The following is a 12,979-nucleotide window of genomic DNA, read 5'->3' on the forward strand; positions in this document are numbered from 1 at the left end:
GGACGCTGTCCAGATGAGCCCACATCTTTTCCTGAGGCTGCTCTGCCTGGGCTGCGTGGTGACATTGTCTGCTGCGAGGGACTCCTAGGAGATGCCACCTAAAAGTGGGTTTCAGAGGAGTCCCTCCGACTTCCTTTCTCCACTGGCCTTAGTCCCACCCTAAGGTCCCTCCCAAATTGAGGGTCTCCACGGAGTTTGGAGACAGGCTTCATCCAGTTGAGGCGGAAGTATTTAAAAATCTAAAAATACACAAGAAAGACAATAACAAAGCAATCTTTGAAAATATAAAACAAACTGACACTAATAAAGCTAACTGTGTTTCAAGTCGATCGCACAACCACACAGAAAATGTGACTTTAAAAGACAGTATTTTAACTGTACATTGTAGCAAAATGGAACTAAGCGATTTTATTAATGTAAATACAGGACAGTGACCTAGTTTCTTGAAATAAATGGCATAAAAAAGGATGGGAAGGGGAACTGTTACAGATTAAAAGACTTAAGGGACCTATCAATCAAATGCAATGTGTAGATTTTGTTGGAATTCTGATTCAAAAAAGCAACTGTAAAAAGCCATTTTAAAGACCACTATAGAAATCTGGAGATAGACTGGGTGTGATATGATAAAGAATTTCTGTTAATTTTGTTAGCTATGATAAAGATATATGTTAATAAAAAAGTCCTTATCTGTAAAAACACATACTGAAGTATTTATATGGGAAAGGATATAATGGCTGGGATGAAAAAAAATCTTAGTTATAGGAAAATTCTGGACATATAAAAGTACAGTGTAGTAAGTTTCTGTGTACTCATCACCCACTTCCCATTATTGTTTTTAGGTAAATACTGGATAATGTATAGAATTTTGAGGATTATACTATCCTTTCCATTTTTGTATATGCTTGAAATTTTTCTTAATAAAAGTGCTCCTTTTGGGCACCCAAGCTACCTGGGCCCCCTGCTGCTTATGTCTTCACAGATTGGCCCAGAGAGAGGCTGCCACAAGAGGAAAGGCAATGGGCAGTGGGGAGATGGGATGGGGGACACTCACGGCCGGGTTATGGGGCCCTTCCTGCCCTGCCCCATGTCCTCTGAGGTGTGGAGGATGAGGTCAAACTGTAGCCCCGCTTCTGCGGGACCTGGAGAGTGAAAGAGGGCTTCCCCCTCCCGTGCAGACCACTCCGACCCCACAAGGATGGGCTGTGTGGGAAGAGATTGGGTTCAAGTCTCAGTTTTCACCCTTGGCCTTGGGAGGCAAAGGTCAGAGCTAGTTTCTGTCCAAGGTGTTTGGGGCCATGGAAACATGAATTCGTAAAATTTTTATTCCATGATCAGTCTGTGCCTTGCTCCCTGGTCTGTCTTTTGCTCTTCTTGGGGAGAATTATGATTCTTCAGGTTACAGAAATTCAAGCTCATTTGAGAACAATGTATATGGAGTGGTGTGGTATCATGGAGAATATATATGGTCTTCGTACCCGGTTCCCAGCACAGAGCTTCAAAAGTCCTTACAATTTTCTGAGTGATGGGAATATCTTTGTTGTACTAATGAAGTGACTAGTAGCGGGCACCTAGATAGCTTTAGGATTGGGGCTAGTCACCAGAAGACCAACCCATGTGATTGGAAGGTTGGAAATTCGGGACAGCCCAACCTAGGGGTGGGGGGAGGGGCTGGAGATTTTGCGCAATTACTTGGCCAATGATTTAATCAATCATGCCTATGGAATGAAACGCCATATAAAAACTCTGGATGCTCAAGCTCAGGGGAGCCTCCTGGCTGGTGAACACACTGATGTGCGAGGAAGGTGATAGGGAGAGGCCACGGAAGCTCTGCCTCTGGGACCCCCAGATCTTACCCTGTGTGCGTTGTCATTTGGCTGTTCCTGAGTGGTATCCTTTATAATAACACTGCAAGCAGAGCACTTTCAGTGAGTTCTGTGAGCTGTTCTAGCAAATTATCAAACCTGAGCGGGTCATGGGAAGCCCTGAATACATCGCCATCAGTCAGGAATGCTGGTGGCCCCTGAGACTTATGGCTGGCATCTGAGGTGAGCGGAGTCTTGGGGCCCGAGATCTTAAACCTGGGGAGTCTGATGCCAGCATCAGAATTGAATTAAAGTGCATCACTTGGAGGTTAAAGGACTAAAATGAACACAGAATGTCTCCAACCTGCCCCTGGCCTTTTGTCTTCTCTTCCTTTTCTTTCCTTTTTTGTAATCAGCTCTGATGAAGGAGTGATTATTTTCCTGGTGAGGCAGGACATCCTTCAGGGTGGACAGGTCCTGTGGGGGATCAGAATTGACCATCTCAAAGTGTGTTTCTTCGGCTTGATTGTTTTTAAGAACAAAGACTCTGAGAGAAACTTTGACCCCCCTCCCAATTGCCTAAAAGAATTTAAAATAGAATGGCCTGTTCCAGGAAGGAGCTAACACCATAAGATAACTATAATGTAACGTAAAACGTGCCTCTCAGGTCGCAGTGTCTGTAGTTGGCCCATTTACATTTCCATCTCCATGTAAATTACCTTCCACTCCCTTGACATCCCACACCCGTACCCCCAACATCCTCCTTTGTCTTTAGCTGAAGATGGTATTTAAGATGAGAGCTTCCACCATTTTGGTGATGAGTTGCTCAGTTTTCCTGCATGTCTCCCATGTGCACGCATTATGAAGATTTGTTTGACTTTCTCCTGTTATTCTGTCTCATGTCAATTTGGTTCGTAGCCCGGCCAGAAGGACCTAGAGTGGGTAGAGGAAATGTCTTCCTCCCCTACAGTCCTATCTGAATTCATCTCCGAAGCTCTTCCGGAACATTTGCGATAACACCTCCCCAGACTGCCTCCACAGCCCCACCGGGAAGGACGGCTTTGGGGTTGGAGAACCAGTCTGTTCTCCTCAAACCAATATATCATCACTCCATTATCTGTCAGACTCAGACACAAAGAGGAGACACGCGGTGAGAAACGTTCACACGTTATGAAGGCCCTTTGAATTCTTATTTTCTTTATTCACACAGAATGTCTAACTGCAGATCCCCCATTAGTCACCCATGGCTTCGTTGATCTTGCTGGACCCCTGGTTTCCCAAGATCACAGGCTAGAGAAGGGTCTACAGGACACTGCAGGACAGCGGGGTGAGGACGTCACACTGGCCAAGCACCCATGTGGCTTCCATGGGCAGTGGTGCCTAGATACACAGTTGAGTTTGTCATCAATGTTCCTATTTCCTGCTGAGATTCTCCTCATCTATTAACTTATTGTGTACATATTTTCCTTTGAGTTACTGAACTTATTTATAATGGCTGTTTTAAAACTTGTTGTCTGCTGAACCGTTTTGACTCACAATACTTCTGACACCGACAACCAGTTGTCCAACACTCTGGACACTAGCTGGGTGTCCTACAACTCGATTCAATTCTGGCGCCATCTCCTGGAGCTTGCATGAGACACCACGAGTTAAGGACTCAGTCCCACAAGACTGCCCCCACTTAAGATGCCAGTCAAAAGTCCCAGGTTGTCACCTGTACTTCTGACCAACCAGTTATAAATTCTGGGGTTCCAAAAATCCCCTCCTCAGGTTTGATAATTCACTGGAATGACTCACAGAACTCAGGAAAGCACTTGACTTCCTGTCACTGGTCTATTGTAAACGAGGCAACTCAGGAAGAGCCAAATGGGAGAGATGCGCAGGGTGTAGTGTAGGGGAAGGGGCATGAGGCTGCTATACCCTTTGTGGGTGCACCACCCTCCCAGGACCTCGATGTGTTCACCAACTTGGGAGCTCTCCCAATCCCGTTGTTCAGGGGTTTTTATGGAGGTTTCGTTATGTAGGGTAGGTACGATTGATTAAATCATTGGCCACGGTGATTGACTCAGTCTCCAGCCCCCCTCCCCTTCCTGGACGTTGGGGTTTGGGGCTGAACGTTCCAAGCCTCTAATCAAAGCTTGATCTTTCTGGCAATCAGCCCCCACCCTGAAGCTGTCTAGGGGCCTCTCAGCCAAAAGTCACCTTCCTCACTGGAACAAAAGATGTTCCTAGCACCCTTACCATTCAGGGAATTCCAAGTTGTAGGAGCTCTGTGCCAGGAACCGGGCAAAAGGGCAATATCTTTCTTATTATATCATGAAGTCTATTTCTATTTTGAGGATGCAATGATTCTCACCTGGTGTTTCCTCCCCTTAAGGCCCTGTGACCCATCCATTTCTGGAGAAGTGGAGGTCTTTTTTCCTTTCCTTGCAGAAATCAATAGGTATGGGTAGGTCTTGGCGACAGAAGGAAATAGGGTCAATATAGTCATTTTTGTTATCTGATGGGTAGAGAACTACCCCCACTTTCCTTTTCTGTGTCTTCCTCTCAATCCTTGAAGGAAATAGAACCCTACCCATGATGCTAGTCACATCCAGTTAGAGCTGGCAGCCCAGTGCCATCCTTACTGGGAGCCCTACCCATGCTGGCGCATCTCCAAATCAGCTGAGTCTGGGACTCAGATATGAGGTCACATATTCAGGTTTTCATAAAAAAACTAAATTCGGTTTACACGATAATATGTATTTACATATTCTAAGGCTGTGAGTTGGTCCAGGAAGTCTAGATTCTTATGTGTTCCCCTCGTCATGAAAGTTTCTATGTTTCACCTCTATAAGATTTCATCACTCATAAGGCAGTGGAAGAAATGGAGTGAGGTTTGGGATCAACTCAAGAGAAACAGAGCGTTGAGTAAGATGCCCAGGGTCTCACAGAGATCGTCAACACCAGAGTTTGAACCCAAGCAGTCCGACACCAGTAGTGTGCTCTCAATACTTCTGTGACCCCGGTCTAGCGTCTCTGCCCTGTTGAGGGGCCAACTCCACTGTGAGGACAATGCCCTCTGATGGGACCAGCTCATGATCTGGGGTCAGACGGACCCAGAAAAACCACTCAACTCTTTGAGCCTCAGTGTTCTCTTCTGGAAAAATTAAGTGAGAAAAATCTATGACTAAGCAGTTCAGAACTTCGGAAATCTGAGTTATTACAATTCTTACTGTTTGGACGTCCACCCCTTTTTCTCTAAACCCAAGTTTAGCTTCCCTCTGGGGTAGAAACCTGCCATTTCTATCTCTGGCCAGATGCTGGAAGAACTCTGAGAATAAGCAGCCTGAGTAACCTGAGAAGTAGAAATTCCAGGCGATTTCCTGAATCTAAGCGAGATGGTTTGGACCTTGAGATACCCACCATATCAGAGAAAGAGACCAAGCTTCCTGAAGACGATTTTGGAGAGTTTTATATGTGTTATGCACTCCTATTTATTGCATAACGCTCTTCCAAGTTTGACAACTCCCTTCCGTTACCATCAAGTGTAAAGAAAGGCGTGTGATCAAGGAAGTCAAGAAAGGGGGCCGTCCTGGTGGCGCAGCGGTTAACTGCGCACGTTCTGCTTCAGAAGTCCTGGGTTTGCCAGTTCGGATCCCGGGTGCAGACACGGCACCGCTTGGCAAGCCATGCTATGGTAGGCGTCCCACATATAAAGTAGAGGAAGATGGGCACGGATGTTAGCTCAGGGCCAGTCTTCCTCAGCAAAAAGAAGATTGGCAGCAGACGTTAGCTCAGGGCTAATCTTCCTCAAAAAAAAAGAAAAAGAAAGTCAAGAAAAATGCTACATTCTAACTCAGTGAGGACATGTTTGTCTTCAAAGTATGTAAAAATCTCCTGCTCTTACCGTGGGGGAAAAATAAAGACGTGAAAGAGATCTCAGCTCCCACACCCCAAGCACCAGCCCAGATGGTCCTAAAGGGAAATTCTACCAAACCTTAAATGGATAATTCTAATGGATTTAAAAATGTTCCAGAACTTAGAAAAGAAGGAAAACTTACAAATAATTTATTTGATGCAATAGCATTAATATCTAATAGTAACAAATACTCCACTAGAAAACGACACAGCAATCTCACTTATGAATACGAATGCAAACATCCTTAAAAAAGAAGCCGAGATCCAGAAGCACATTAAAAGGATTGTACTCCGTTTGTAAATAAAGCTCATTTGAAGAATGCAAACCACACGTTATCAATAGCTCTAAATGTGACTCACTGTGGTGGCAGATGGAATAATAAGCCTAGGGTCACCTTCACAGATTCGGAAAAGGCCTTTGACAAAATTCAACAACCACTGTTGATAAAACACACGCGCGCGCGCACACACACACACACACACAGAGCAATATATGGATACTGGAAGAATTTCCATAAAACGAGGACCAAGACAAGGATGCTTCACTATCATTCACACTATTTTACATCAGACGGAAGGTACTAGCCGGGGAATTAATAAGGAGGAAGAAGTTCCAGGCATAAAAGTTGTAAAAGAGGCCATATTACCACTATTTGCGTATGACTTGTTCTCCAGCTAAGAGAACCCAATGAAAACTACTATAAACAATAAAAGAATTCCGTATGTTCACAGGCTACCAAATAAATAGGCAGAAATCAATTATTTTCAAATACCCAGGCAAGTTTTTACAAAATGTAACCAAAATAATCCTCATTTACTACAGCAAAAATAAATAAATAAATAAATAAAATAAAATAAAATAAATAAATAAAAGAAAGAAAAGAAAATATCTGGGACTAAATGACTAAGATCTCCTTTAGGGACATTAAGGACAGACATGAACACTCTCCTGAAGGATACAAAGGGAAGTCTTAAAAAAAATGGAAAAAGAGGTCATTTGCGTAGGAAGACTCAATGTCTCAAAGAGAGCAGTTACCCTTGAGTCAACGAAGTACGATATGATTCTCATAAAAAAGCTGTGTTTGAAATAACGTAAGCTGACTTTAAGGTTGACATAGTAATACAAGTAAACAAAAATAGCCAGAAACACTCTGAAAAAGAAGGAAAATGAGGATTTCAGCATCACCAGATTTAACACTACTTTAGCAGAGTTTAACACTAGTTCAACACAGTTTAGTATAAGATGAAGAAGCATCTTTAAAAATCTCAGCGGGGAAAAGATGGACTAGTTAGCAACTGGTTTTGGAGCAATCAGGTGGCCATCTAAAAAAAAATTGGATCCTGACCTTATACTGGACATCAGGATAAATTTCAAATAGTTTAAAGATTCTAATATGAACAATGAAATAACACACATGCATCATAAAAACTCTGAGATTCAAAATCTAGAAGGTTTTAAAGAAAATCGGAAACAAAAACAAAAGCCAAAATCTCCATGCTTAAAGGGAAAAAATATAACTCACATCACAAGCTATTATCATCTCTCATATCACTACATAAATAGTTACTAGAATCAATAAAAAAACCCAAAATTATTCAGGAGAGAAATGGCTAATGATATGAACAGATAGTTCACGGAAAAGCGAATATATATGACTTTTAAATGAAAAGATACTTAACTTTGTTCATAAGAGAAAGGCAAATTAAAACTGATAGACCATATTTCAACTATATAGATTAGCAAAATCCAGACATTTGCCGGTTTACTGTGTTGGCTAGACCATAGGAAACGTCACGTTCATCAGTTGCTGCTGAAAGAGTAAGTGGCACAACATGCAGGAAAGGCAACTTAACAACATCTATAAAACTTCAAATGAGTACCTTCAGCCCCAAATTCTCGGTGCTGGAAATTCATACTATAGATATTATATATAACAAAGTATCTAAGAAGCCGCCGATTATAAGATACACCATTATTTTTATGAAAATGCTGTATTACACCATGAAATGTAAGATGTACCCCAATTTCAGAGATGTCAATAGACGAAAAATGCATTTAGAAGGAAGCAATACTGTATCTGTACACATGCCACGTGATACGTGCAGAAGATTAACTCTTACAGCAATTTCTTTTTGCCAATAGAAAAAAATGGGCAACAACCTAAATGCCCATCAATACATTCTTGCTTAAGCAAATTACAGCACAACCACAGAACGGAATAAAATGCAGCTCTAAAAAAAAAAAGAAGAGCAAATGCAGCGGTTTGGAAGGATCTTCAAGATACGTTCTTACTGAAAAAGCAACATATAAATCAGAAAATAAAATATGCCCATTTTTGTGAGGAAATGAAGAAGAAAACCCACCCAGATTTGCATTTGCTTGCATATCCGTAAGGAAACTGGAAGGACAGAAGAGGAGCTGTGGTTCCAGACGGGGGCTGTGGCAGGTACCGGGTGGAGGGGACAGGGATGGAAGACTTGTCACTGTATATTATGGGGCTTGTGAATATTTACCCAAAAAAGTTTAAATAAAATTAAAAACTGAATGCAAGAAAAAATCCAGAAAGTTCAGATATCCCCGAATACATGATTTATCACGTAATACATACAATATTTACTTTGCTAGCCATTTGACATGGCTCAGAAAACACAAAACCAACCTTACACTAAAAACTTCTGTGGAATCTGCCATGAAGAGAACATATTCTGACAATTTCAAGTTCTCTCCACGGCCTTCCAGCCCGAATAACTCAGCGGCAGCCCCTTATTCCGATCACTACTATCCAAATAATTTCTTTCACCATCATGGGCTCTATTATTGGCCATTTTTCTTCATCAAGTCTCAATTTTATAAAACCATCTTTCATTTTGTAGCGAAGCAATTTTAAAGGCATTTCCGCAACGCAGGGAAAAGAATCTGGATCCGTCACAAACTCCAAGAACGTTAGTCCTAACACTTTGAGATTTTTTTCTATCTTCTGATGCTTTTTCATGATAAGCTTCCTTTTCCCCTCGTCTCCCCCCCGCCAACTGTGCATTGCCTTATTCTCACATCCTTTGACTTGTTAAAATCAAGTTACAGGATTGGTCTAAGACTGTCTGGAATACGGAGGTTCTTTCTGGAGCAAATGCCATCACCAAACTATTCTCTGGGGATAAACTTGTCACAGCCGAGTTCTTCTATCAGAGGATTGATAACTTCAGACGCAGTCAGAGCGACAGTAAACGTTAAGAGATCAAAATCCATCCTCTGAGGATTCCGCTGATACCGGGCATCCAACGCCGCTCCCCTCGCTGCGCAGGCGTCGGCGAGTCTCCTGCGGCGTTCTGCGGGCTCCTGCACCCTGCGCGGGGCGAGCGGGCGATGGTCCAGGGAGAGGCGGAGGATCTGCTGGGAGTTCATGCCCACGGCGCTAACCGGGGGGCGGAGGCGCAGATACGGCAACGCGGCCGCGCCTCCTGGGCTGTTCCCGGGCCCGGACCTGGGCCTGCCCTCGGGACCCTCTTCCTCCGCCGGTTCTGCCAACAATCGGGCGACCTCTGCCATCTGGGCTTCCCTGGGCGCCGCCATCGGACCTGCCCTCGCCTCCGCCATCGGACTTTCCCTGGCCTCCGCCATCGGACCTTCTCTGGCCTCCGCCATCGGACCTACCCCGGCCTCCGCCATCGGACCTTCTCTGGCCTCCGCCATCGGAGCTGCCCCGGCCTCCGCCATCGGACCTTCTCTGGCCTCCGCCATCGGAGCTGCCCCGAGAGCAGCCATCGGACATTCCCCGGCCTCCGCCATCGGACCTTCCCCGGCCTCCGCCATCGGAGCTGTCCTCGTCCCCGCAGGCCGCGCCGGGAAGGGGACCGGCTCCCGCCTCCCGCCGCCTACCTCGGCCCTCGGGACGTCGCTATTGCCGCTCGCCGCGTCCGTCTGCGAGACCTTGCTGTCCGCGGGCAGCTCGGACATCGCGGACCGCGGGGTCGGCTCGGCGGCTCCCGGAGAAATTGGAACACCCGGGCAGCGCGATGACAGGTGTGCGCGGAAGTGCGCGTGCGCGAGCGCTCTGGGCACAGGTGACCGCTGCGCGCAAACCGGTGCGCGCGCGAGCCTGGATCCTCCGGTTACACCTAAGAGCACTGCGCATGCGGCGTCCCCAGGTGCCCGCTGTCCTCCAGGTGCCACCTAGCGGCCGGAAGCGCTGACATCTTTGAAACGGTCCCGGGTCTAAGGAAACCACGAAGGGCGGAGCCTTTTTTTTACGTTTCGAGCAGTTTACTGTTTATAAGGAAGGTCACAAGATCGCCTCCTGTTGGCTTTGTCAAGATTCCATCCCAAGATGCTGCTCTCTAAGCTGCTTGTTCTCCTGTGATTGTAATGCCACTTCTATTATATACCAAGATATTCTAGATTCATCGTTTTTTTGTGTGTGGGGGCGGGGGGAGTCTTTATTTTTTCCCATTTATTCGTTTGTCTGTCTTCACCAATACCAATTCTCTTAGCTACCAAAGCTTTATAATAATACACTCTTCTTGTTATTTAAAATTTCTTTGGCTACTCTTGGACATTTATTTGTTTCTACATCTTCTTTGTGCAATATAATAGAGGCAGAAAAGTATACAAAATATAAATATACAGCTGAATGATTTATCACAAAGCGAACACCCATGTAACCTCCACTCAGATCACGAAATTGAATATTTCCAGTGTCCCAGAGCCTTACTCCGTTCTTATCACGATTCTGTCCTTTCTACCCCCCCGAGGGAACGACTATCCTGATATTTACGGTAATCATTTCCTTGCTGTTTTCACTACCTAGGGGCGCATTCCTAATACTGTAGCTTAGTTTTGCTTGTTTTTTGAACTTTATACCCTCTTGTGTCTGGTTTCTTTCACACAACATTATTTTTATGAGATTCACTCATGTTTTTCATTGTGGTTATAAATAGTTCGTTTTCTTGATAGTTACATATTTATTATAATTCTTTTTATGTGTCCCATAATATTACAACATGCATCTTAAATATTGACTCTCCAATTTCTTTCTCTTTATTCTAATTAACGGGAAAACATCGTATAAGGAAATTGCACCTTTGATTTTGCTGGTAGTGACCCCATCTTGATGCCATGCTTCATGGGGCATCGGCAAATTACTTTAGCGACTCACGGTTCCCTGCCCTGTCGGCAGTAGCTATTCTGAGGCATGAAAGCCTCATCCACAGACCATGAGGCTGCATTTTTATCTCCCTGGTCCAAGTACCACATTTCTAAAACACAACATCCAGCCTACTCCTGCTTCCAACAGCTTCCCACCAGCATCTCTGCAATCGCTGCGTGTGTGGCTCCTTTCAAGCAGCTCCTGGGTTAGGCTGGAGATGAACAATCCATTGCTTCCACCCTCAGGCTGCCCGGAAAATCACGAGTACTTAACAAAAGAATTCCCAGACTTAGGTACCAACATATATTATTAGAGGAGGAACTAGACATCGCAGTAACTTGTTATAATCCCATGGAGGCAAATGCAATCCTGCCTTCTGATGCCGAAACCACCTTACAGCAGAAGCAGAAAGGCCCTCCTATTACCTGGGAATAGGAATGGCTCTAATCAAAATTATGGTGTGTTAAACAGAAGAGCTCATGTGGGGAGATAGCAAAAATTTAAGATAGATTCCAGGTTAGCTATTGCTCCCAAGACTGTTCCTGTATCACTGCTCGTCTGTGTCCCTGACCTGCTGCCAGGCTCATTTGAGGACAGTGTCTGCCATGCTGTAAACTGAACAGCTAAGGGAGCTGAGATCAGGGGCTCCACGCCGATGTATTTTTACAGGAAAAAAATAGAGAAGGGAATTTAAACCCATGGGCATACGATTGACATTTTTAAAGAGGAGGTGAAGAGTTCATAGGAAAGGGATGGGATTGGCTTCTCCCCAAAGCTGCAAAGCCTGTGACAAACAGCACTGGTGGGAAATTTATTCTTATTGTGAAAAAGGATTTCCTTGAAAGGGTAAATCCCCATGTTGACCTCAGAATTAAACCAGTAATTTCATGGATGTGGGATGAACCCTCAACTCAGAATCTGCACCTGGCTTGGGACAGTTGGGGAAATCATGGTTTCATTTCCGCATCCTTACTACCCCTGGTTATCCCAGGCTTTACATCTTCTGCTCGCTAGACGGGCTGAGCCGACTTATTGATAGACACAAGTGCTTCTTTCTCTAAGCTCTGACTAGGGGATTTTCCAGATTTGCTTCTCTTTCCTGAGGTGTTTAATGCTGTGGTGATTTCTAAGTATGATGTTACAAGCCTTGTCTCTTGTCCCAAGATTGTTACTGTGCTGTATTAATTGCCAAAGTGGCCCCAGTTCCCACCCTGCCTGCGTCTACACCCTTGGTAATATGAGTTTGCAGCTCTCATCAAGAGGCAGATTCTTTTTCTCCACCCTTGAATCTGAACTGGTCTTATGACCTGCTTTGACCAATCGGATGTGGCAGAAGTGATGGTGTGTCAGTTTCAAGACTTGACCTCGGGAGGCGTTTTGTGCTTCTGTTCTCTCTCGGGCTCCTGTCTCCACATGAGAACAACACTGGAGCAGTTTGCTGGAGGGTGGAAGACAATACGGAGCTGAGGGAAGCCATGGCAGACAAGGCATTCAAGATCAGTCAGTCCCCAGCTGACCTACCAGCTGACTTCCAGGTTCATACGCTAAATAAATGGTTATCGTTTTATGCCACGGTGTTTGATATGATTGGTCATGCAACGTTATTGTGGCAGTGGATCACTGCCCCAGAATTGGTGCCAGGAGTTGGGTAGTGCTCTAACAAAAGGATAAACTATGTAGGGAAAACAGCGAGGAAGTTGTTATTGGGGCAGAAAAGATGGTGACCCATGTTACGACGTAATGAAATAATGGGTAAACTATTGCCTGTGGTTCCCTAGAAGATGGAAAATATTTCCAATATACTGTTGTGTTTGGCTAAGGAGAGCTCCAGCCATCAGGCTGGTTACTCATGGATGAGCGTGATCAGGCACAGCGAGAGAGGGTTGACCTATGGAAGAAACTGGCTGCTTTCCCAGAAGAATTTAGAGGAAATATAGAAGGACTACAGCTTGCTAGGTTGGAAAAGAAAACTCTTTCTCACATCCAGTCTCTGTAGCCACAACACATTATCAAAGTGAAAAACAGCCTGTGAATATAGATCAGATTAACAATGTGGCTTCATGACCTTTGGTTATAATTACCTCTGAAAATATGAGCAGCTCCCAGCTAGACAGAAGGGTTTCCAGGAAGCTT

The 12,979-nt window shown here is 44.6% G+C and overlaps 1 protein-coding gene across 1 annotated transcript; it reads right to left on the minus strand.

Moving 5' to 3' along the window:
• Window positions 1-5,835: 5,835 nt before the first annotated feature.
• Window positions 5,836-10,246, minus strand: LOC100067694 (EP300-interacting inhibitor of differentiation 2). Its single transcript, XM_005596234.4, has one exon. It carries the CDS (start codon window positions 9,655-9,657, stop codon window positions 8,845-8,847), a length of 813 nt encoding a protein of 270 aa, XP_005596291.3. The 5' UTR covers window positions 9,658-10,246; the 3' UTR covers window positions 5,836-8,844.
• Window positions 10,247-12,979: the final 2,733 nt, after the last annotated feature.

This window comes from Equus caballus, chromosome 10, assembly GCF_041296265.1.
Source record: "Equus caballus isolate H_3958 breed thoroughbred chromosome 10, TB-T2T, whole genome shotgun sequence".
NCBI lineage: Eukaryota > Metazoa > Chordata > Mammalia > Perissodactyla > Equidae > Equus > Equus caballus.